A 17,533-nucleotide genomic window follows, 5' to 3' on the forward strand; every position below is an offset into this window, starting at 1 on the left:
TTTACATTTTACATGCAGTATTACCTTTAATCTCATCTTTTCATAGGGCTGATATTGGAATAAATGGAAAATAAAATGCCACTATTTTTCCTTAAACTTTTTTGATTAAGATCTTTAGAAGTCAAGCCGTAAGCTATCACTTGTTTTTTGCCAGTGACTTTGTATGGGTTCTTTGACTTTAGCTAGTGATACCTTTAGGAATTGTCCTTTAAGAGTAGCTTTCAGCTGCCTTTAAGTTAGTAAGAAGAGAGGCCACCACATTAATGGCCTAAACATCAAATTTCTGTTGATGGTTTTACGGACGTATTTATTAGAGAACATTGTAGAGCACTTTTCAATTTGTAAACAACACATTGTTTGCTTTTCTTTTCACAACCACTCTATAAGGCCAGTATCATTATTATCCCCTCTTTATAGTTGAGGAGGCGTTCCTGAGTGGTGTACACGGTTAAACAGCTTGCTGCTAACTGAAAGGTTGGAGGTTCCAGTCCACCCAAAATTGCCTCAGAAGAAAGCCTTGTTGATCTACTTCCAAAATCCAGCCATTAAAAACCCTATGGTGCACAGTACTGTCTGACACACATGGAATCACCATGAGTAGAAGTCAACTTGACAGCAGTTGGGTTTTGTTTGTTTGTTTTTATCAATGAGGCTTATATGATCTTGGGCTCACACCCAAGACCGCAGAGCCTATAGTTTTAATGTGTCAAATATTTATTTATATGAACAGGTTTCCTGGACTTTTAGGGTTCTTCTCTCTGAAACACATGTCACCCCAATTATTTCAAAAGTTATAATTATAGGAGTGATTTATTTTAATCTTTGTTTTTTAATGTACAACATGAATTGAGAAAGCTCAGGTCCCGCTCCAAAATGAAAAGTATAAAGTGATGCACTAGGAAATAAAAAAGTAAAATATATCGTTTCTAGTACAAGTCCAACTTTAGAAAGAGTTGGGAAAAGAGGTGGGTGGGGAAACAAAGGGAGTTAACAGCTCAGGAAATGGGTTCACAAAAGTAGAGAGTTGACACATTCTGCTAAAAATGCAGCTATAAATGTGAACGTGTTTCCCACACACTTAATCTGGTTTCACCTGTGCTGCTGTCAGAGAAACACAAGTCATGAAGTCAAAATTTCAAAGTCATATTATTCATAGGGAAAAAGGCAAGTCATGGTGGTATTAAAGTTACTGCTAAGCACATAGGCAATTAATACTTCTTAGGTTAAAATAACTGAAACAATCAGATCTAAGACTGTGTTGGGAGATTGTTTTAGTCTCTCCTCATAAGCCCACCCAAAATAATTGTTGAATCTTCTTAGAATAATATCCTTTTATTTTGCCCTACAACTTCTCTTTTCTCTTAGCATCTAAGATTTTCCACTAAAAATCCATGAGTAAACTAAATTTTTTAGTCAGACTCATGTACCAAGCAAAGAGAGGAGAGGGTAGTTCTCCCTTAGCTAATGTGCATGAATCTCTCAGAACGCCATAGAAAAACAATGGTTTTCCAGTCAGTAACAGAAATGCTTTCCGTTTTGTTATTTTCATTAACACCATAAGCAAAATGCTTGTCAAGAGGCAAATTAAAAAAAAACAAAAAACAAATTTGCATTGGCTTGATAGAGAGCCAATGAAATTCTCAACTTTTCTGTTAACCAGAGTATATTCTGAAATATTTGTTTTCTAAATAATTGCTAGGGAAATATTTAACACATTTTTATAAAAATATGTAAAGATTTTACTGAACAGGAAAATCCTCAAAGAATATAAAATCAGCAATTTTATTTTTTTCATATGAATTAATCCTCAAGCCATTGATTTACTCCTGGCATCTTTTATATCATGGAATTACCAACTCTACTTCCAGTGTCCTTCAGCTAAAAATGAGATTCATGTTGCCTTGTAGATATCAAGAGTTGCATTTTTAAAGACCAGTTTTTCATAGCCAGAATGAGAGTGACTGCTAGGAAGCCAAGTAATGGTGCCTTTGGCTATTCCCCTGTCATTTTCAGAGAAACTGAATTTTAGGCAAAATACCTAGTACAAATCCTATGAAAGGTAAAGTGGCTTCAAATAAAAGAAAAAATTCAGACTATCATGCTTGAAAAGCTCAAGTTTTCAGAGCATTTGGAATTGGAGACTTTGTAACTCAGTTTCCTGATATTCAATCATTGGTAAACTATAACATACAAAATAATGTGGAAAATACTTTTATGCATCAAAAAAAAAATTCATCTTAAGCAAACTAAGTGTTTTTCCTTACCAAGGTTAACAATTACAAACTGCAGGAGGATATGTTAGTAAAATACATGGCTTGATTTTCCCTTTTTGGAATTTATGGGGTAATGCATAAACTATTTTTCAAGCGACAGGAACTCTTATATTGTTTCCTATGGCATTTGATTAAACCAGTTTGGGAAGCTCAGGCAATTGCCAGATGGACACCAATAATATTACATATAACGAAAGAGTAAACACAATTTTAATATTTTACCAGCAGGAATAACGCTGCAAGACCAAATGGAAAGAAACAAAAATTGGTATGATCCTGGTGGAAGACAAGAAATACGAGATGAACCCAAAGGAGAGGAAGAAAAAGAAGATGAAAAGGATCAGAAGGAGGAGGAAGACCCATACACTTTCGCTGAGATTAATAACAGTGAATATGACATAATACTGGCCAATATGAGCATAAAGAAAAAACTCGGAAGTCGATCTTTCATTATAAACCGACCTCCTGCCCCTACTCCTCGGCCCACAAATATCCCTCCTAAAGAGGTAACTACACCTTATATAGCTCAAGGTAATGTTTTTGTTGTTTTTCTTATTGTTTGTTTGTTTGTTTGTTTGGGGGAGGAGTTAGACTTCTTAAAATTTTTTTGGTGGGGTATGAGGTGATTTGATTAGTGTTTGATCTAAAAAGCCAAACATGTAAAACATATATTTCAAGTCACCGGTGAGTTGTATAGACCCATTTTTAAGTTTAGAAACACAATAAAGAAAGAAAATAAGAATGATGGTAGGTTGGATTCTGATTTCCAGTTCTTCATTAACAAGGAAATTTTTGACAAACCACCCAGGAAACATAAAACCATAACAAATAAAGAAAAATTCTATTTGACCCTTTCTTTCTGATTCCACAAGAAGAAGTCAATTCCTACAAAAAATCTGCAATACAAGAAAAGAAGGCAGATAGCCGACCATAAGGTACTCTAAGTTTATTTTTTGCCCCTAATTCCATTTAAGATGACTTTAAATTCCTAGCAGTTTGAATACTAGAGTCTAAGATTTGCAAAGAACTTGCTCCAGTCCATCTGAAATTTCACTTCACCCCAGTGATTAAGATTCACTTCATTTGTCTTAGAAGGTCTACTTCATTTCAGATTTCAATTCTTCTTTCTCCTTCTCTACTCAGTAGCATATAAAGAAAAAACAACAAATCCCTGAAGCTTTGTAATGTTTACAGTCCCAACAGGATGGATTTAATTTCCTTTTATTTCCTAACACTCTTGTACGCTGTGTTTGGTTTGGTGCACTCCATGAGTTCATAGTGTCTAAGAGAAAAAACAACAAACCAGTTGCCGTCTAGTCGATTCCGACTCATAGCAACCCTATTGGACAGAGTAGAACTGCCCCATAGGGTTTCCAAGGAGCACCTGATGGATTCAAACTCCAGACCTTTTGGTTAGCAGCCAAACTCTTAACCACCATGCCACCAGGGTTTCCTAGTGTCTAAGAGATAACCTTTTTTCATCAATGCATTACATAACACATATATTGAATGCTTTCTATGGGCTAGATGCCATGCTTGGTGCTGAGAATATGGAATAAAACAAGTTTCCCATCCCTGAGGAGCTCCTAGGTAACTCCAGTAGACAGAAGTGCAAATAAATACAGAGAGCACAATATGGTGCTTTATTAAAGGTTTTGAACAAAATTTTTTTTACAGATGGACATCCAGTTTTGCCAGCACTATTTGTTAAAAGGACTGTCTTTTCCCCACTTAGTGGACTTTGGGCCTTTGTCAAAGAGCAGGTGACTGTAGGTGAATGGATTTACATCTGGTTCTCAATTCTGTTCTATTATTCAATGTGTCTGTCATTGTACTAGTACCAGGCTGTTTTGACTACCGTGGCTGTATAGTAGGTTCTGAGATCAGGAAGTGTGAGGCCTCCTACTTGTTCTTCATTAATGCTTTGCTTATCTAGGACATCTTTCCTTTCCATATAAAGTTAATGATCAGTTTCTCCATCTCATTAAAGAATGCTGTTGTTAATTGGGTCGGGATTGCATTGTATTTGTAGATGGCTTTTGGTTTAACTGACGTTTTCAGTGTTGAGTCTACCTGTCCATGAGCATGGTATGTTTTTCCATTTATGTAGGCGTCTTTTGGTTTCTTGCAGTAGTGTTTTGTAGTTTTCTTTGTATAGGTCTTTTACATCCCTGGTTAGATTTATTCCTAAGTTTTTATTTTTTTTCAGGGGCTATTATAAATAGTACTGCTTTCCTGATTTCTGTTTTCTAGTTGTTTTTTTTTGGTGTATAGGGATCCAACTGATTTTTCCATTTATCTTGTCCCCTGCTACTCTGCTGAGTCTTTCTATTAGTTCCAGTAGTTTTCTCGTGGAGTTTTTTGGGTTCTGTATGTATAGTATTATACCATCCACTTATAGGGATAGTTTTACTTCTTCTTTACCAGTTTGGATGCCCTTTATTTCTTTGTCTTGCCTTATTGTTCTAGCTAGGATTTCCAGCACAAAGTTAAATAGGAGTGGTGATAAAGGGCATCCTTCTCTTGTTCCTGTTCTCAGGGAGAATATTTTCAGCTTCTCTCCATTGAGAATGATGTTGGCTGTTGGTTTTGTGTAGAGGTCCTTTATTATGCTGAGGAATTTCTGTTCTATTCTGATTTTATTGAGAGTTTTTATCAGGAGTGGGTGTTGAACTTTATTGAATGCCTTTTCTGTGTAGATTGAAATGATCATGTAATTCTTTTCTTTTGATTTATTTATATGGTAGATTACATTGATTGATTTTCTAATGTGGAATCATCCTTGCATACCTGATATGAATCCCACTTGGTTGTAGTGTGGTTTTTTTTTATATGATGCCAAATTCTATTGGCTAGAATTTTGTCGAGAATTTTTGCATCCATATTTGTGAGAGATGTTTGTCTGTAATTTTTTTTTTTGGTGTCTTTGTTTTTGATGTCAGAGTTATGCTGGCTTCCTCGAATGAATTCAGAAGTATCCCTTCCTTTTCTATGTTTTGCAATGGTTTGTGTATTACTGGTGTGAGCTCTTCTCTGAATGTTTGGTAGAATTCTCCAGTGAAGCTATCTGGGCCAGGACTTTTTTTTATTGGGAATTTTTTAAAATTACCTTTTCAATTTCTTCTCTTTTTAGGGGTCTGTTCAGATTTCCCACGTCAGTTTGTGTTAGTTTAAGTAGGTAGTGTGTTTCCAGAAATTTGTCCATTTCCTCTAGGTTTTCAAATTTGTTGGTGTATAGTTTTTCATAGTACTCTGTTATGATCCTCTATATTTCATTTGAGTCTGTTGTAATGTTCCACATTTCATTCCTTATTTGGGTTATTTGCATCCTCTCCTGTTTTCCTTTTGTCAGTTTGGCCAAGGGTTTATTGATTTTGCTGATCCTTTCAAAGAACCAACTTTTGGTTTTGTTGTTCTATTGTGTTTCTATTCTCTATTTCATTTATTTCTGCTGTGATCTTTATTTTTTTCCTTTCTTCTGGTGGCTGTAGGCTTCTTTTGCTGTTATCTTTCTATTTGTTTGAGCTATAAAGCTGTTTTTATTTTATCCCTTTCTTCTTTTTTGATGTGTGTATCTGTTGCTATAAATTGACCTCTGAGCTTTGCCTTTGCTATGTCCCAAAGGTTTTGGAATGTTGTGTTTTCATTCTCATTTGATTCTAGGAATTTTTTTATTCCATCTTTGATTTCTTCTATTACCCAGTGTTTTTTAAGCAGGCATTATTCAGTTCCTTTTTTTTTTCATTTTTTTCCCATGCTCTTCCTGTTATTAATTTCTACTTCTATGGCATTGTGATCAGAGAAGATGCTTTGTATAATCTCATTGTTTTGGATGTTGTTGAGGGTTGCTTTGTGGCCTAAGATGTGTATGTTCTGGAGAACGTTCCATGTGCGTTGGAAAAGAACGTATACTTTGCTGTTGTTTGGTGGAGTGTTCTATGTGTGTCTGTGAGGTCAGGTTGCTTGATTGTGGCCTTTAGATTGTCTGTATCTTTGTTCAGTATCTTTCTAGATGTTCTGTTCTTTGCCAAGAGTGATGCATTGAAGTCTCCTCCTCTTATTGTGGAAGTGTCAATTTCTCTTTTCAGTGCTGTTAGAGTTTGTTTTATGCATTTGGGACCCTTATCATTGGTTGTGTAGATATTTATTATGGTTATGTCATCATGGTGGATTATCCCTTTAATCATTATACAATGTTCTTCTTTGTCTTTTATGGTGGATTTTGCCTTAAAGTCTATTTCATCTGATATTAGTATTACCACTTCTGTTCTTTTTGGGATGCTGTTTACTTGATATATTTTTTCCATCCTTTGATTTTTAATATATTTATTTATTTGTTTCTAAAGTGTTTCTCTTGTAGACAGCATATTGAGGAGTCCTGTTTTTTAATCCATTCTGTCACTCTCTGTCTCTTTATGGGTTCATTTAAGCCATTTACATTCAGTGTGGTTATTGATAGGTATGAGTTTATTGGTGTCATTTTGTAGTGCTTTTTTTGTTGTTGTGCTGATGTTTTCTTTGTTCCTCTTACTCTCCTGTACTGAATTCCTTTTGTTTTGTTGAATTTCTTTTTGTTTCTTTCATTTTTGTAGATTTTGTGTTACTGAGACTTATTTTTTTCTTCATTATTTTTATGAGTAGGTTTATTAACTTTTCTTGTGGTTACCTTGAAATTTACCCCTATCTTCCTAAGTTTGAACCAGTATTTTATCACTTAATATGGCCTTGACTTTTTCTCCAATTGAAAGTGCCATACCTACATCATTTATTCCCCCTTTTATTGTTCTGACATTGTTGTCTTTTAGAGATTGACATCTCTGGTTCCCCGTTGTAAATCTTTTAAATTGTGTTATCCTTAAGAGTTCATTACCTAGGATGGTATCTGGGTGATACTGTCCTGTGTTCTAGATTTAGGTTGTTGTCTGATGTTGTTGGTTCTCTAACCAAAGGACTCCCTCTAATAATTCTTGTAAGGTTGGTTTGGTTTTTACATATTCCCTTAATTTCTGTTTATCTAGGAATGTCCTAATTTTGCCATCATATCTGAGCAAGAGTTTTGCAGGACATATTATTTTTGGTTGGCAATTTTTTTCTCTTTCAAGGTTTTATATATGTCATCCCATTGCCTTCTTGCCTGCGTGGTTTCTGCTGAGTAATCAGAGCTTAGTCTTATTGTTTCACCTTTGTATGTGACTTTGGATTTTTCTTGAACTGCTCTCAGGATTATTTCTTTGTCTTTGGTTTTGTTGAGTGTGATTATATGTCTTGGTGACTTTCTTTTGGGGTCTATCCCATATGGGGTTCACAGAGATTCTTGAATGGTCAGCTTTTTATCTTTCATGATATTGGTTAAGTTTTCTGTCAGCTTCATGAAGTTGCCTTCCCATACACCCTATCCAGGGTTGTTGCAAGCTGTGTGCTCCAAGATGGCAAAGCTGTTCCATGTTAGCTGGCAGGGGACTTCTGTTCTGTAGCTCTCCTTGTTGTCTGTTCTCTGTCAGTCTTTTCCTCCATTTGGTGCTTGATCTAGTTCTTTTTCTCTTCATTCAATGCTTAGGGTTCCAGGATTGACATTTGTATTTGTTTTACTTGGTTTTAGTGGTCTTTGCTGCAGAGGGAAGGCATGGTGCTTCTGTCTCTAGCTCCATGTTGGCTCCTTCTCCCAATAAATAACTTTTTAAAGAGAGAAAATGTATCTAATTCAATATAAGAACTCAGTTATATTCTAAAGATTTTTTAAGAAGTCCATTGTCTTCTGTACTCCCAACCTTAGGGATTTTCTAAGGGCCATAAGTGTTGACTCTCATGTCATGCTGTTCTACTTTTAGGTCTTTACCTTCCTGCCCTTCTATTGGCTATCATATAGTTATTTTCCAAGAGCCCTTTCTTATTCTCTGTTTGTTCTTTTTCATAGCATTCTTTCCTCTTTTTTGTGGGGGAGGGGGTTAGTGTCATTCAATAGCAACTCTTACCTTTTTGTGTATATTAATTCTTTGTTTCATTTTGTTTTGATGTTTATTTTTCTTCTGCTCTCATATTGTCTCTATTATCTTTGTTTGTTGTTTGTTGCTTGCTTGTTTGTTTTTCTTGGTTTGGAGTCTGTGTGTAATGCTGTTACTTCCATCAAATATCTAGTTATTCTTAGCTGTGATTTCATATTTAAGAATAAAACACAAAAAAACCTACATGGAAACTCTGCTTTTTAACTAGTAGGGCAATGGGTAGGTACCAACTTTTTCATTGAATTACCCCCAATTGTTAATTTATGTACATCTATGGTCGCTGTGTGGGAATTGACTTGATGGCACACAACAACAACAACATCCTCCAATAGTTTTCAATTTTTCAAAAGTAAAATCCAGCTAACTCCAATCTTCGCTTTCACATCTGGCTGTCAGCACTCTGTAATAAAGGTGTGGGAAGGAGACTGTGAAATTTCACCATTTCAAAAGTACGATTTAACTTGTTCTTTGTGTTTTCAGTTCATTGTAAAAGTCCTGCCATCCACTGTACCTTGTGCCCCATGTCCAGAGTTACTTCTGTTCAATTTCCCCAAAGAATAAATATGCTATCATAGGTGGTTGCTATAATTGCACGGGATTGGAGAGAAAATTGGGGGCTATAACTGCTTTAGATTTTCAATTAATCCCCATGGTAAATAAGTGAATTTGGATTGTTTTCCTTCTCATTCATTTATTAATTACACATAGATTTATGGAATGCCAAGTAATAAATAGTTAAAGTCTTTTTGTGTATTAATTACATAAATTCCCTATATGACAATGGTACAATTTGTCATATGTGCATATACACTCATACGTTCTTTAAAGAATGTTAGAAATCTCAAGTTTTTAAGACATTTTAAATGTTATTTATATCACCTACCCACCCTAAGCCTGGCACCCTTCAGTCTTTATATCTTTCTAATTAAACTATACAATTTCATTCGTTCTCATGATATTTGTATCATATGGAGAGGAAACCAGTGTTGTTATGATTTTTTTGCCTTTAAATATATAAAAACAGCTAAGGTTATTTGCCCCAAATCCTAAATCAGTAGCAAAAACTGAACTATAATGAAGTCACCAGAGTCTCCTTCCATTGTTTCTTCTTGTTCTCTTTCACTGGGATTTACTTGCCTGCCTCTTCCTTTTATGCCATTAATTGCTGATTATTGTGTTCCCACATTCGCATAAAGATTGCATCACAAGCTAATTCTTTCTTGATGCTGTTTGTATTTCACAGGGTAAAAGTCTTTCAACACATCTTTCCTTTTTTTTTCCCTAGCTCAGGCAGATCTATTAAATAGATTTGCCACAGTTTCCCAGCAAGTCACTCATTCAATTAGAAGAACATTAATTTGCCCCAATTCTTGCCAGAGAAAAGAAGTGGTAGCAGATGATGGCACATCAGGGTGTGTTAATGTAGCCGAAAGAGAAGGCTTTGAAACAAGGAATAGAGGAAGAATGCAGAACTCCAACTTATTTCAGAAACTCAGGAAACAACTGGCAAAGAGACTAGACAAAGGAAAGCCAGGAAGGTATAGGAAAAACACATTGGCTCTGCAAAAAGACTTGTATTCAGATTAAGCCTATATTCCTAAAGCAAGTGACTTAATGTATCTGAGATTCAATCTCCTCGTTGTAAATTGGGAATAGAAATAATATCTACTTCAAAGATTGTTACAGTCTTTAAATGAGATAAAATTAGCAAATACCCAGCACAATATTTGATATGTAGTACACACTCAGTAAATTATAGTTAAAAGCAATTCTACTTTATCTTTACTCAGCTAATGGATAGAGAATGACTTTGATAAACTAACTTTAAATCATAGAAAAAGTGTCTGTGTGAATTAAATTTGACCCAAAGTGGTCTGTGCGTTTCGTGGATGGTCTGTCAATGCTGCACAAGAAAGTGAGACTTACTCAAGAAGACCAGAAAAAAAACAGAAGTTATTACTCACGGGTCCCAGAGAGGAAGATGCAGCACGCCAGGACTTAGGGCCACACAGGAGGTTGCACCCCAGGATAAGGCAATGACCAACTGGAATTGTAGGAGAGGGCTTATGTGGAGCAAGCGAGGATGGGTTAGGTTTCTGGGTGGCCGGGAGGAGCGAGGAATGACCAACATCAATGAGAGACTAGGTGACAAAACAGGAACAGCCATGTCAGAAATTGGGTGAAAGGGCAACTCAGAGGAATTAATGGATGCCAAGGCAGAAAACTATGTAGGCTATAAACTGGCTTTGTGACTGTGTTCCCTGGATTCTGGTGGAGTCAGAGGTAAGAGAGATAACAGAGCTGGAATGGGTGGGAGAGGAAAAAACCTGTCCTTCAAAGGACTGGTTGGCTTAATCTACTCCTTATCATTATTATTTTGTCAGTTCTCATGATAATTTCTAAGTCATGCAATAATCCCACATGGTAGACATTAATAGCCTCACATTAGAGATGATGAAACTGATGTTCATTAAGTTCCAATGTCTTACTGAAGATCATAAAACTAGGAAGTGGAAGATGTGGGGTTTGAACACCTATTAGTCTGGCTCCCACACCTGTATACACGGCACCACAAATTTCTTTCATCAATATATTTATTTCGGGATATTTCATTAACATGTCCTTCTTCCTACTAAGCCAGAAGATACACGAAGGAAGAGCCCAACTTTGTCTGTTTTTGCCAATCATTGCGTCTTTGGTGCCAAGCTCAGTGCTAAATGTATAGTAGAAACCTAGTAAACATTTGACAAGTATTAACTGAATGAAAAAATAGTGAATGAGTGATAGAAGTGACAAGAATCATGTCAATGCGGCCAGAATAGGAGACTTCATTAACACTCTGGAGGATGGTCAAAAAAATATATCAGTCTACTAACTCTTAGATTGCTTCTATTTTAAACCATCTCATGTTTAAAGCAAGAAGCCCTGGTATCTCAGTGGTTAAGGCACTTGGTTGCTAACTGAAAAGATCATCTGTTCGAACCCATAAGCTGCTCCAAGGGAGAAAGATGTGACAGTCTGCTTCCATAAAGATTACAGCCTTGAAAACTCTGTCCTGTTGAGTCATTATGAGTTGGCATCGACTCGATGTCAATAGATTATGTTTGAAGCACCACTAATTTGAAGAGGAGAACACACACAGTAGGGTAAAGCTCTAGGATGTCCACATATAGATAAGATATCCACATATAGATTCAAACTGCTATCACGCAGAATAACATATCAGAGAGAAGCTCTATTTCCTCCATCACCACTGCCTCCTGCCTCCAGAAAGGTAACTAATTAATGCAAAACTAAACCCATGTTGGTTTACTTTTATCAAGAGTTATGTTTCTGATTTTTTATCCCATTCTTGTTGCTGTAAACCTAATCTTATGTTAACAACCATCAAAGGAATAACTTGTTGTTCTTAAATGAAAAGTTTTTGATATCTGCCTGCTTTCAGATATCATAGTCTCTCCACCTTTTTCTCTCTGTAATATCTGAAAGGATAGCATTCATTAAGTTTCAGGAAGCTAGAGGAATTAACATGGATTTACAGTCCTCTTTAGTGACAGAATTCTTGACTTAAGACAAATCAAGGAAAGAAAATGAGCACTTGGCATGGTGTAGATGGTTTGGTAGTAAAAGCACATCCATAAGTCACACAAAGAGATGAATGTCTATTGGGGAAAATTTTTCAATGTCAGTGGACAGTCTCCCATTTTCCCCTCACACAATTAATAGAGCAGAGATCCTACTTCAGAGTTCGTGTGTCTGATTTGGGGTAGAATATAATTTTCCTTTCAATTTTCAATTACTACTGAGTTGCCCTTGGCATTTTTCAGTGCAACAAAGTTGTATATGACATTTTTGAGAACTACTCAACTACTGGGACCCCAAAATGTCAAGTACAACTCAGTTGTTCTCAGAAATTTTCTGCTTGCAATTTACTTGTACTTGAAATTGATCACATACAATGCAACTGAAATGCAAAAAGAAAAAAAAGACCATTAGGAAAATTAATTCTTATCATCGCAAATGTGACAGAGTAGAATGGTCCCTGTCCTCATTAGTGAAGAGATATGGTCGATAGCAATGGGTCTGGTTTTGGTTTTTGGTTTAGACCAAGAGCCTTGGGTCCTACTCTCTGGCTAGGTGACCTTGTCCAAACCATTTAGCTTCAGAACCTAGTATGTATATCACAGGTCCTCTGAGAACAGAAGAACATATTTATTATTCTGTAAGCGAAATATTCTTGTCTTCCTGTATGATACCCGCCTCTCTCCTTTCTGTGATACGGTACTGGTGCAGCTCTACAAAGGGCCAGTTGTTCTGACCTGGGCTCACACTGTCCATTAAAAGGGATCTGTCTTGTGTACCCAAGGTGTTTTGATTTGCTCTTTGTGTTCTTCTCACAGCAAAACATCATTATGCCGTGGCTCCCTTAGAGAGACATTGAATGAAACCTGCAAAGGGCTTTGCAGACCATCTGTTAGACTCTTGGCATAGTGATGAACTTTTCCAACCTCACCTTCCAAGGATTCAGCTCCTTTATACTAGTGACATGGGAAGGAAGTAGTAATCAACTCTGGTGTGAAGTGACATTAAAGAATTTGTATTACACAGAAGATAAATGCATATCTCTTCAAGCACTTACATTTTAACAACAGAGTGACTTCTGGTGTTTTCCCCCAGCCTGTGATGTCCCCAGGCTCTCTGTTATAGACATCTTTAGTTAGAAGTTGAATTGACCTAGAACAGTGGTTCTCAACTAGGAGTGACCCTGCCCCCAGGGGACATTTGGCAATACCAGGAGACATTTGTGATTGGCATGACTGAGGGAGTGCTATTGGCATCTAGTGGGGAAAGGCCAAGGATGCTGGTAAACATCCTACAATGCACAGGGTAGCTCCTCACAATAAGGAATTGTCAGGTCCAAAATGTCAATAGTGCTACTATTGAGATTCCCTGGCCTAAACTGTTTCCACTTTAAGCCAGAGTAAACATTTAGAACTTTAGAGAATAGTCATTTAAAGATGAAATCACAAGTGTGTCAAATAGCTATCTACTCATATTATCTTTCCTCACTTTGGATTTTTTGAATTCACATTTTTCACCAGGACTATAAATGTGTATTTCTCTTTGACTCTAAATATATAACTGTTCAAGACAAAGAAAATGCTTCGTGGGGTTTGCACACTGGGAAGAGCTTTTCTGAGGGACCAACAGCCCCATGTAGTGAAACTCATGAAGATTTTGAAGCTAGATGGACCAGTATTTCTGTTGACTTTGCCACCAAAGAGCTGTGTAGGCTTGTGCAATTTATACAGTCTTGCTTCATTTTTTCTAAAGGAATGATAATACTTCATAGGATTTTCATGAACACTAAAACACATGTTCAGTGGCGTACACAGAATATGTTGACAGGAAGTAGTAGTCATTATATAAAAGGTGTTCTGTAGAAAAAGAGGTGAGACTCTCTCCCTAGTTAGTATGGCTTTTGCTTCTTCACTTGGGTTTGGTGTTCCAATATACTATCTTGCATAACTTTTTCAAAGTATTTATTAACTACTAATATTGACCACTATGTTAAAAAACAAAAAAACAAAACTGCCACAGACCTGTCCTTGTAGAGTTTTCAATCAGCATTTCTATTGTTTGAGTCTTACTAACAGAACTAGTATTTAATATTTGTTCAAGGTGAGCGTGAGAAGATAGCTTATCTTAAGTTTAGGGAAAAAAATTTTAGAGTGCCAAATTTATCACCCTGTGAAATGTAACAAAGTGCAAACCATGATCTTACTGGTACTTCTTAGCATAGAAACATTTCCCTGATATAGGAGGGGGGAAAAAGGCCAAAAAAGTTACTTTGGGTAATCACCAATCATTAACCAAAAGGTGATCTCATTATAATAGCATCCCAGTGACTAGTGAGGAATTAGTACCCAAACTACTTCTCTTTAAAACAAAATTAGTTGAGATGTGATTAGAATAATATCTATACTTGTATTCTTTCTTTATTGAATACAAATGGGCAAAAAGAGAAACCAGGCAATAAGCAAGAATGGAGACTTGTGGAATGAAATAAACCCCAGGTCCAGGGCTGTGCAAGCAATAGGTGTTCACTACATGTTGCCTGCTTGGTAACAAAAGGGAGAAAGACCTAGTAGACTGGAGAAAATTTATTGTAATAACTTCGAGCTAGTAATCACACAGAATTCTACAAACCAACTGTTTTCTCTCAGATGAGAAACATTTCTAAACAAGAAATATTTTTATTTGAATCAAAAAGGATAAATATGCAAATAAATATACCTTGTGGTCTAGTAAAAATTAAGTTCCCTATAAGCAGAAAACAAATAATTTACAGTGAGTTTCTTGATTTGGGAGAGGTATTTTATGGGAATACTTTTATCTGTTACAAGTTAGCGAGAAACATGTTCTTGTCTTAGTCATCAGGTGCTGCTATAACAGAAATACCACAAGCAGATGGCTTTAGCAAAAAGAAATTTATTCTCTCACAATGTAGTAGGCTAGAAGTCTAAATTCAGGGCATCAGCTCCAGGAGAAAGCTGTCTCTCTCTGTCGGCTCTGGAGGAAGGTTCTTGTTGTCAGTCTTCCCCTGGACTAGGAGCTTCTCCACGCAGGAACCCCGGGTCCAAAGGACGCGCTCTGCTCCTGGCACTGCTTTCTTGGCGGTATGAGGTCTCCGTCTCTACTCGCTTCCCTTTCCTTTTATATTTTTTAAGATAAAAGGTGATGCAGGCCACACCCCAGGGAAACTCCCTTTACGTTGGATCAGGGATGTGGCTTTAGTAAGAGTGTTAAAATCCCAATCTAATCCTCTTTAACGTAATCTAATCTTGCCTCATTCCACAGGAAAAGATTAGGTTTTATAACACCTAGGAAAATTATAATTACAAAATGGAAGGCAACCACACAATACTGGAATCATGGCCTAACCGCACTGACACATATTTTGGGGGGATGCAATTCAGTCCATGACAGTTCTCCTCAGAAACCAAAGCATTCATTGATACTGCCATTGAATTAGAACTTCTACATTTGCACATATGTGTTTTTCTTCTTTCCATCTCTGCCAGTATCAAGAGTAAATGGTAACTATATCAGTGACATCATGTTTGCGAGCTGGCCATTTACAAATTCCCCCTAACTAAAAATAATGGCACCACTCCCGACTATGTATCTGCCAGACAGTAAACTACTTCAAGGTGAAAAGACCTTCATGTTATGTGGCTGATATGACTGTCTATTTGAGGCAATGCCACCCCGAACATGTCTGTTAACGTGTGGTAACCTGTATTTGATAAATTTGTTCAAATTAATAACCTGTGACTATTGCTAGCAAATAAAATGGCAGTTTTAAGCTGATAGGAATGCTCAGTCTATCTTGGTCAGTTTGTAAAGAGGCAACCTCTCCCTTCTAAGCATCAGTTTGATCACCCAGTATGTATACTCATAGGGTTAGAACATTGTCTTCACAGTCTTTGCTGGCTAGACAAAGAGCTATTTCCACTGCTGTTTTTTACCTCATCCTGCCTTTTTGTGTTTAGCTTTCACATGGCACAAACTTGGAGGAACAAGGTGGAGAGAGTAAGAGTATAGGGATTGAATTATAACGCTGCCATTCCTAATTGTTTCTCATCTCTTTCCTCTCTCATCTTGCTTAAATGAATACACTACAGTGGATGACAGTATGGAGACTGCCATTGTGTCTTATTTACCTTTGCATTCTCAGGACCTAGCATAGCACTTGACCACAGCCTCAGTAACCTAATGAAAGTTGTTGAGTGAATAATAAACAGACTGCTGCTACCCTGTACAGTCTCATCCTTTGAGCATCCAGAACAAAATCCAAACCTGAATATTTTATTTCACATAAAATATCTAGTTTCAAGAATGGGTCCATCAGTGGTAGTTAGGTATATAGCTGTGAAGAACATTTCATTTCACACTTCTAATGTGCATGAGATCCAAGGGGTTTGTGGTTTTAATTCATATTTTTTATGAATGCTCTGTTATTGCAAACTTTTCATCACCTTACCCACTTATAAAATAATTTGAAATAAGCTTTATCAGATTTTCTAAGAAGTGTAGTTATGGAAGAATCCCTTTGCTTGAATAGGCCACAAATGAGGCTGACATGAAGAACGCTCTTGCCGAAGCAGCCTGGAAAGACAAATAGTGCAAATGAATTCATTATATTTCACCTTCTCCTCCTCTGCTCTTCTGCTAATTCTGCTTTGCTTAATGTTTTGAATATTTAATACTATGCAGATTTCTTCCATTCAATGTCATTTCTATTCTAAAGAAAATTTTACAGAAGTCGTTCCACCAATATTTAATATAAGCGGGGGTGGTATTTGGGACATTTGCATTGTTTGGTATTACTTTGAACCCCATAAGTTGTGTGTGTGTGTTTTTTTTTTTTTTTATGGACTTTTTTTTATGTTTAAAGGTAGTGACAACTACTAATAATGCTTTCATTATTCTTTCTTCTTAAATTCTTATTTGAGGTAGGAAGAGAAAAAATAATATTTCACAGGAACAAAGAGTCATCAAAGTTGATGTATGTCATAATTCTCTTGTAGTTTTTATTGAGCATTGATGTGCTAAAAATGTGGTCAAAAATTATGTCCTCCAAGAATTTGAACATATAAAGACAAGATTGTCTCAATATATTATGAAAAAAATTAATATTGGTCTGCGAATTAATTTTTTATGTTTCTATTAGTTTAAACCTCCAGACTGAAAATAATCCTGTCCTCAAAACATAGCATTCTATTTAAATCTATACTCACTTAAAAATTCAACTAGGCCCAGTTGGGCCTGGAATGACTTGGGAAATAAGAATTGGTAGTTATCTTAGAATATTATAGCTGACTGCGACCTTAGAGATCATCACATCTAAGCCCTAACTTTATGGACAAGAAAATAGAGGCCCAGGAGAGTATAGTCATGTCATTCATGTTCTTAAAAGAAAGACAAAACTATACCCCTTCCTCTCTTCCAAGTTAGTTAGCATTCTAGTATATAAATTTTTTCCCCAATTTTTACATGTTTAAAACAGACTCCTATCTAACTCACTACAAATCTTGCAGTACAACAAATACATACATTGTATATAAATCAGAGCAACTAATAACCCAAGGCTCAGTTCTCACTATAACATGAATTTTACATTTACCACCACTGTTTACCTTTTATAAAAGTTGCGTTGGTGAACATGATAAATATAAAGAATTTAAAGCTTTT

At 36.2% G+C, this 17,533-nt stretch overlaps 1 protein-coding gene across 7 annotated transcripts in view; it reads left to right on the forward strand.

Moving 5' to 3' along the window:
• LOC101351339 (B cell scaffold protein with ankyrin repeats 1) overlaps positions 1–17,533 on the forward strand; it is a 242,724-nt gene that overhangs the window by 189,589 nt on the left and 35,602 nt on the right. For 6 of the 7 annotated variants that reach the window (XM_023734728.1, XM_023734731.1, XM_023734725.1 and 3 more), the window contains exon 5: positions 2,499–2,804. In XM_023734728.1, the coding sequence (XP_023590496.1) occupies positions 2,499–2,804 (306 nt within the window). The remainder of the gene's footprint in view (positions 1–2,498; positions 2,805–17,533) is intronic. The other variant, XM_023734726.1, reaches the window with a different exon arrangement.

Source organism: Trichechus manatus, unplaced genomic scaffold, assembly GCF_000243295.1.
Source record: "Trichechus manatus latirostris isolate Lorelei unplaced genomic scaffold, TriManLat1.0 scaffold00071, whole genome shotgun sequence".
Taxonomy (NCBI): domain Eukaryota; kingdom Metazoa; phylum Chordata; class Mammalia; order Sirenia; family Trichechidae; genus Trichechus; species Trichechus manatus.